The sequence below is a fragment of the Bison bison genome, unplaced genomic scaffold (genome assembly GCF_000754665.1).
Source record: "Bison bison bison isolate TAMUID 2011002044 unplaced genomic scaffold, Bison_UMD1.0 scf7180017864160, whole genome shotgun sequence".
NCBI classification, from domain to species: Eukaryota; Metazoa; Chordata; class Mammalia; order Artiodactyla; family Bovidae; genus Bison; species Bison bison.
Window position 1 is genome coordinate 5910564 of NW_011494732.1, and position 8876 is coordinate 5919439.

The window sequence follows — 8876 nt, forward strand, 5'->3', positions numbered from 1 at the left end:
GGGAGGGATTGGGGGCAGGAGGAGAAGGGGACGCCAGAGGATGAGATGGCTGGATGGCATCACTGACTAGATGGACGTGAGTCTGAGGGAACTCCGGGAGTTGGTGATGGACAGGGAGGCCTGGCGTGCTGCGATTCATGGGGTCGCAAAGAGTTGGACACGACTGAGCGACTGAACTGAACTGAACTGAACAGTATGTGATGTTTAAGTGTATACTTTTATGAAAAACTTAAAAGCATAAAAACAAATGTGGACACAACTTCATGGTAGTGGATGACTGGTGGCAGGGGGTGGACAGGGCAGAATGACACACGGGGTTTACTCTTTATCTGTAACGTTCTATTTCTTTAACCTTGAAAAATACAGCAAATACAGCAAAATGTAAACATGTTAAATCTGAATGTAGGTACACAGTTGCTTCTTGTACTCTTCATTTTGTGTGTTTAAGCTATTTACTAAAAATAGATACAGCAATCACTTGGAGGGCCTGAGGGACATTTTGCCTGAAGCTAACCTACAGTATGTTTAAAGAAAACAGAAGGGAAGTAAGTATGACTTCAGTTCAATAATGCAGGTAAAATCCTATGGTTAAAATAAAACCTGAAGAACAGCCAAAATTAAGCACGCTAACATAAGCACGCTAACAATATTGCTACAGGAGAATTAAAAGTGTACTGGGGAGAAATCGTGCTTGAATAAGCTGGGTATTTCTTTCTTTCTTTAAAGATTTTTTTAAAAAATATGGACCATTTTAAAAGTCTTTATTGAATTTGTTACAATATTCTTCTTTTGTTCTTTGTTTTTTGGCCATGAGGCATGTGGGGTCTTAGCTCCCCGACCAGGGATCAAGCCCACAGCCCCCTGCATCGGAAGGCTAAGTCCCAACCACTGGACTGCCAGAAAAGTCCCTAAGCTGAGTATTTCTAAGCGAAATACAAACCTTTTCACTGGGCAGGGCTGCGTCTTTGTTGACTAACAAAATCTTAGATGAGTTCTTTTTATCCGAAGAGGATTCTGTCTCTATCAACTTCTCATCCTCTCTTAAGGCAGATTTTGAAGAATCCAAACAGTGGGACTGCTGGATGGCGATCAGCTCACTGTGAATAATAAAACCAAACAAAAACAGGCATCTTGAAACAATAACAAACATATGACACCAATACTCACACAGAAAAGCATTTCAACAGGACAAAAAGAGAGATTTTTCCTTTTTCATGAAGAAGCTGAAGTTTGAATAGAATGTATAGATTCGAATAGAATATTTATATAGGATATTATAAATTAATGCACACCCTTCACAGCAAGAAAACAAAGTTCTTTGTTAAAGGGTAACTACAGAAGAGAGAATTGTCCTCCTCTCTACACCTTCTGGAAAAAACAGCAAAGAAAAGAAGGTTTGAGGGATAGGATCATCCAAGAGAGATAGGGGAAAGAAATGAATACAGTATAAGGTTAAACGTGTAGATTTTAGGTTTTCAGCGTGAGATTGATTTTTGCTAATAGTTTTTTAAAAGTTCTTTTCTGAAAGTTGAATGGCACTGTTATGGGTCCTTAATTCTTCTACAGGATCTCAGTAATTAGAGAACAGACACATGTAGCTAAGTTTCTGGGCAGGTTATTAAAGTCTGGGCTCAAAGCAGAGAGCCTGGAAACAGGCCCTGGAAACCTCCTTCTCCCACGGACCTTCTGGATCAGTCAGGGCAGCTGCTATGGCTTCTCTGTCCACAGATACACCCCTGGCTGTCAAATGGAATGGAGGTATAAATGTGAAGAACATTTTGGTCAGATGATGAAGTGTGCACACAAGTTCTTATAATCTAAGGAAGAATGGGAAAACATGATTATCTTTTCTACTTAATCATGCATTTGTCATGCGATGCCTTGGCATGTGCCTCTGCTGGAAGAACAAGAAGTCACTTGAATTATTTCAAGCCGGGAGGTCAAAAGGGCCTGGAAAGAAAACTCAGAAGTTGCTTTGGAATTTCTTTCATGCCTTAAATTTAATATATGTCCACTATACTCTTAAAACTGTCTAACACAAAATTTTTCCCTTAATATATGCGTGTTTTTGTTCAGTAGTGAAAAACAGGAAGTTGTGTCCTACTGGGATTTGTGATTACTTAAGGCAATCTTTTATTAAAACCAAATATGAACAGGTAACATTTAGTGTAACAACCAATTTTTTAAAAAGCTTTTGCAACTGACAGAATCAGTATATGATTTTTAAATGACTCAGGCTTCTAAACAGGCCAAATGAAAACCCAAACAATGAAAATCCCCAAAAGGAATTTTTAACTATAAAGTCCTATGAAAGGCAATGTGATGATTCAGATAAGGCTCTCAATAGAGAAACTTTATTCTTTCTATAATTTAAGGTCAAAGAGCAAGGTTTTCTTTAAAAATAGCACAAGTTAGGATAGTGCCCCACAACTACCTACAGGATTCAGCAACGGACAGTGGGATGAGCCTGAAAGGGCAGCATTTGCTAACAACTAAGAAGAAGGCTGAGCGCCGAAGAATTGATGCTTTTGAACTGTGGTGTTGGAGAAGACTCTTGAGAGTCCCTTGGACTCCAAGGAGATCCAACCAGTCGATTCTAAAGAAGATCAGCCCTGGGATTTCTTTGGAGGGAATGATGCTGAAGCTGAAACTCCAGTATTTTGGCCACTTCATGCGAAGAGTTGACTCATTGGAAAAGACTCTGATGCTGGGAGGGATTGGGGGCAGGAGGAGAAGGGGACGCCAGAGGATGAGATGGCTGGATGGCATCACTGACTCGATGGACGTGAGTCTGAGTGAACTCCGGGAGTTGGTGATGGACAGGAGGGCTGGCGTGCTGCGATTCATGGGGTCGCAAAGAGTCAGACACGACTGAGCGACTGAACTGAACTGAATGCATTTTCTTCTCTTAAACAAAATAAAAAATACAGTCAGATAGAAATGGTCAAAAGGCACAAACTTACAGTTATAAGAACTAGAGATTTCACATACAGTAGGATTAATAACATTTACACTGCTGTAGGCTATATACAAAAGTTGTTAAGAAAGTAAATCCTAAGGGTTCTCATCACAAGGAAACAATAATTTTTTTTTCTTTTGTATCTATATGAGATGATGGCCATTCACTAAACTTACTGTGCTCATCATTTCCTGATGTACTTAAATCGTTACGGCAAACACCTTAAATTTAGACGGTGTCCCACATCAGTTATATCTCAATAAAACTGAAAGAAAAAGGCCAATAACTGTTACCAGCTTGTTAAATACAAATATTCTTTCTCCTGCATGATTTTGAAAAGTAAGAAAGTTTGGGAGATGTAAACTGAACACAAAGGCCAAAGCAGTCGGATGTATCAATAAGCCAATGCAGGCCAGGAGAATGTCTTATCTGGGGTCTAGGGAATGTAATCTGGACATGAAAGAAACAGCTTATCGATTCAAAAGGATCCAGGCTGAGGAATGCCCCAGAGCAGCATTCTACTCTGTGAAGTGACCTCCCCGTTTGTTTTAAAATAAAACATGTTTGCTCAGCTCATGACAACTGGCTGTGTTGTTAAGCAAAACCTTTGCCTCAGATGCTGTCCTAGGCACAAACTTCTCACTGGAATCAAGTCTCTGTGCAATCAAAAACTCAACAGCCTGTGCTGTGATGAAAAGAGGAAGTGGTGTGTCAAACGCAATGTCTGTTGCAAACGCTGCTTGCATTTCACAGCTGGCATGAAGTGGCTCCTGCAGGCCTTTTCTATTTCTAAACTCAGTAAGTAGGCTCCCTGGGCTTCCCCGGTGGCTCGGCGGTAAAGAATCCACGTGAAAATGCAGAGACGTGGGTTCAATCCCTGGGTCAGGGAGATCCCCTAGAGGAGGAAATGGCAACCCGCTCTAGTATTCTTGCTGGAAGAATCCCATGGACAGAGGTACCCAGCGGGCTACACTCCATGGGGTGCAAAAGAGTTGGATACAACTTAGCAACTGAACCACACCACCAAGTAGGCTCCCTGGGTGTTCACAAACGTGAAACGAGACTGACCTTGTCGAAGAGTTGTACTTGGTCCCGCTGGCGCTTCCTGAACAAGTGCACACAGATTTGTGGCGCACGACCCTCTGCACTTTGGAAGGCTTGAAGATGCTCATCCACTCCACGTCAGACATGTGGCCCGGCGCTTCGATTACGAAGTTACTCGGGTGGCAGCACTTGGACTCCCACATGTCGCTTTCATCCACACAGGCTTCATTTCTGTGGCAACAGGAGACTCCAGGCCTTTCCAGGTGGTCCTGATAGTCGACATCCAGCTTTTCTGGCTGCTTTGAATCAGAACAGCTGGCCAGGCCCAGGTAAACGTTGACGTCATGCCATTTATCATCAGATACAGATGTTGATGTTTCTGAGGGTTGCTTCTCTTCGTTCTGAATCCCAATTCCATTCCCTTTGTGTGATTTTGCGTGGATCTTGCAAAATGTACTTTTGTTTTCGGGTTCAATCTGGATTTTTCCTCCCAGAGACCAAGACTTTTGTTTCTCCACTAAGTCTTTTGCAAATAGAGATGAGATAGCAATTACACTTTTTCCCCCAAATGAAGTATTAACCTGTAGTTTCTTCTCTTTGCATACATCACAAGAGCTCTTGTCTGACCTAGTTTGCTGAACCAACGTGGTCTCAAATTTTTGGTCCTTAACCAGTGACTTCTGATTTCTCTCCCTCTTAAAATCGACTTTTAGGTGGTTATTTTCAAGGTCTGATAAACACATGTCTCTGCTATGGTGGCATTACAAAAAACGGGAAGTTATAAGATACACTTGATACTATCATTCTAAATATTTCACTCAAACCTCATCAGTTGAGCTAAACCCTAATAAGACCCATTTGTCTCAGTTGAAAATAGAAGGTAGGAATTTTATATTCTTCGGAGCCCAGTTTTAGCCCAGCCTCCTCCAGGAAGTCTTTCTGATCACCAAGCCCACATGCCCACTCCCCCATGTCCCATCCTTAAGGTCTACTATACATATGTCCATACTGCAAATCACTATCTTACTGCATATATGATCTAATTCATCAGAGAGACACTCTCCTATTACAACTGTAAGGCTCGCTGTTTCAGACACACGAATGTCCTGTCTAAAGATGCTTAAGGGTGTTTTTCACATATGAAGCCATTTTTAATCCCCCTAGCACCTAGGACGGTCGTTAATACACACTCAGTGTTCTGTAAATACTTGTTGACTGATCTGTTATTTCTTTTCCTAATTCTATTAGTTTCACAGTAAACAGAGCTAAAGCCAGAACTGAAAGGCAATGGGGATTCAAGGTACAGAGATAAACTGGACAGTGCCAAATGTGTTCACCATACTGTATTCTGACATCCCATTTATCTGCTACACCTATGTAGCTATGTACCAAAAACCAGTCTAAAGTAAAAATGACACATGTGCATAAAATAAAACTCACTGTGACAAACCTTTTACTACAAGGTTAAAATTCTCATGTCACATGTGTTCAGGTGTTCTAATCTATATGATTCTGATTCTCCTTCTAGAATAGGAAAGGCCGCTTTATGTTCTTAAAGAATAACTTCAATCATCTAGCCCAGGTGCCTCCCAGAGGAAATGAAGTACAAAAAGGAAAGAGAGACAACTGGTTAGGGGCTTCTGCCTGCTGGAGATCGCCGGCTTGGTCTGATGTTTATTAGTAGCAGCTGCAGATGCTGGGATACAGAGCGATGGTGTTAGAATCCCCAGTAAAAGACCCGAAGAAAAGCACAGCGAATGCAGCAAAGTGTGGGGTGAGTTCCCAGTCTTCCTGTCTGCAGCAAAACCCTGCAACTCCTGACCACTCCCGACCCCGAACGCCAGCCTCCTAGGGAAAGGAGCGTGCCACTGGGCCCAGCTTCTGCCCTTACGTGGAGAAATGGGAGTTCCCCGAATGCCCCCTCCTTTCCACCACTCCCTTACTATTTTGGCTGGATATGTGGACTAAACTGAACTGTGGGACAGTTGTATGCTTGTTAAATTAAACCACTCTTCATATGTTTATATTTTACTTTTACAGAAACCAATTTAATTCACATACTGCCTGTTATAAGTAAGAGTAGATATCTTCTTCTATTAATAAGGAAAATGGAAAAATCAAGCTGAGAGCAGAGGTCACCCTCAGCTGAACTTGTACTGCAGTTATTTCTACCATTCTTTGATGTTCTTTCTTTTAGATAAGCATAATACCCAGTATATCTTTATTCTCCCTATTCCTAGCCCAGTGCCTAAAATACTGAGAGTTCTGAATAAATGATTCATCTCTGTAATGTCTACTTTACCTCAAAGCCTTCTATACAACACACACACACACAAATAATGTATTTAATGAAATTTATCAAATAGTTTAATTAGGATCATGCCTAAATTCTAAATCTAGTCTCACTACAACCCAGGATTAAAATGATAATTATTAGCTCACATATATTTTTTCCCATTTACTCCCTGCTATCTAGGGAATAGTAGTAAGTACTGACCCATAGTAGGTACTTAACAAATATTGATGAATGATGGAAATAAATACAATATCATATTAATGGCATCTTACTAAGGTTACCTGGATTCCATGCCCTTTGATTCCTCCATCTTTGAGTCATATATCTGTATTAATTCCTGAGAATTTTCCACATTGAAATTAAGAAACTGCAGATCACGCTGTTGTTTTACGTAAATCTGCCGTAGATATTGATAAATCAATACAAAGTGTAACGACAAAGCTAAAGCAAGCCAACAATTGGGTGTTTCAGACGCTAAAACGTATCAGACAGTGGCTAAAGACATATGCTGAATATGTTTGCTTTCCTTTTTCCTATGTTAGCACCAAGATTTGTTAGTATAACCAGTCTCCTTTACTATAAGCAAGACTCTATCTGCGAGGTTAATACGATTGATACACCTTTAAAGTAGTCAGGATTCCAGAAGCACCATAAACAAAATCACCAGGCATACACTTTTCCTAATTTGATGTCTGTTTATAAATGTTTCCCACTTAATAGTGAAGAGTGAGTGGGGACGTACCTGTCTCAGATTATGCAGCTCTGCATTCATGCGTTCTTGCTTTGACTTTGCGATATCAAGTAGCTCATCTTTCCTTTTTTCTCTCTCTGCTATTTAAGAACAAATATTATTAAAACATTTTTCACCAGCCACATCAATACACACCTCTTCATTTCTGACAATTGAATGTGCACATGGCTAACAATTTTTTTTCACACTCGTCTCTGAATTTTAAAATTGCAAAATGGATGTCCAGGAAGAAGTTTAATCTGTGATTCTAACTAAATTTGAAAACTTTTGCAATATAATTAATGCTAAGTCAAAAAAGTATTCCAAACTGTACAAACTCTATGATCAAATGACGTGTGTGTGTCTGTATGTACATATGCATTGAAAAAGGCTGAGGGCAAGCACACTGAAATATCAAAATAAGTTATTTTTAGATGTAAGGATTAAAGAAAATTATTTTCCTTTTTTGGGGGGGAGGGGATGAGTTCTAAATCTCTAAAATTTAATACTTTATTCTTTACTTATTTATTCACATTACACAGGTAACTTGTAAATGCATTTTCCTTATAAAAATCCAAACAACATATTACTTTTATCAACATAAAAAAAAAAAACTAACATTACAAGGGGAAAAAAAAATCACTGTTTTCTTCAGTATGTAAGTCAATCTGATATAATCTCACAATCAGGCTATTCCTATGTGATCTTGCAAACCAAAGACTTAGGATACTTGAACCTATGAGGTGACCCCATAGGTAGATAAACTTGTCTTTCCATTTTAATGAAAGCCCAGGACTCCTTTACAGACTTTCTATTTCTTGAGAACTCTTTTTACCTGATAGGTAAGTAAGATTCAGAATTGTCTTGAATATACACTTGAATATTACACTCAATTTCCTAGCTCAGAAAGAAAAAGAGGTATTTTTTAAAATATTCATTCTTTTATAAAGACCATAAATATTCTGCTGAAATGGGGACACTTCATTATTACTAGAGTTGGAGTATCAGTCAGTCAGTTCAGTCGCTCAGTCATGTCCAACTCTTTGTGACCCCATGAATCGCAGCACACCAGGCCTCCCTGTCCCTCACCAACTCCCGGAGTTCCCTCAGACTCACGTCCATTGAGTCAGTGATGCCATCCAGCCATCTCATCCTCTGGCGTCCCCTTCTCCTCCTGCCCCCAATCCCTCCCAGCATCAGAGTCTTTTCCAATGAGTCAACTCTTCGCGTGAGGTGGCCAAAGTACTGGAGTTTCAGCTTTAGCATCATTCCCTCCAAAGAAATCCCAGGGCTGATCTCCTTCAGAATGGACTGGTTGGATCTCCTTGCAGTCCAAGGGACTCTCAAGAGTCTTCTCCAACACCACAGTTCAAAAGCATCAATTCTTCAGCGCTCAGCCTTCTTCACAGTCCAACTCTCACATCCATACATGACCACTGGAAAAACCATAGCCTTGACTAGACGAACCTTTGTTGGCACAGTAATGTCTCTGCTTTTCAATATGCTATCTAGGTTGGTCATAAATTTCCTTCCAAGGAGTAAGCATCTTTTAATTTCATGGTTGCAGTCACCATCTGTAGTGATTTTGGAGCCCAAAACAATAAAGTCTGACACTGTTTCCCCATCTATTTCCCATGAAGTGATGGGACCAGATGCCATGATTTTCATTTTCTGAATGTTGAGCTTTAAGCCAACTTTTTCACTCTCCTCTTTCACTTTCATCAAGAGGCTTTTTAGTTCCTCTTCACTTTCTGCCATAAGGGTGGTGTCATCTGCATATCTGAGGTGATTGATATTTCTCCCGGCAATCTTGATTCCAGCTTGTGTTTCTTCCAGTCCAGCGTTTC

The 8876-nt window shown here is 40.3% G+C and overlaps 1 protein-coding gene across 1 annotated transcript in view; it reads right to left on the reverse strand.

The window, feature by feature from the left end:
- CCDC62 (coiled-coil domain containing 62) overlaps positions 1-8876 on the reverse strand; it is a 42351-nt gene that overhangs the window by 16799 nt on the left and 16676 nt on the right. The window contains exons 7-10 of the mRNA XM_010841310.1: positions 7042-7130; positions 6581-6696; positions 4028-4753; positions 941-1097 (exon numbers count right to left, since the gene is read on the reverse strand). Of these exons, the coding sequence (XP_010839612.1) occupies positions 941-1097; positions 4028-4753; positions 6581-6696; positions 7042-7130 (1088 nt within the window). The remainder of the gene's footprint in view (positions 1-940; positions 1098-4027; positions 4754-6580; positions 6697-7041; positions 7131-8876) is intronic.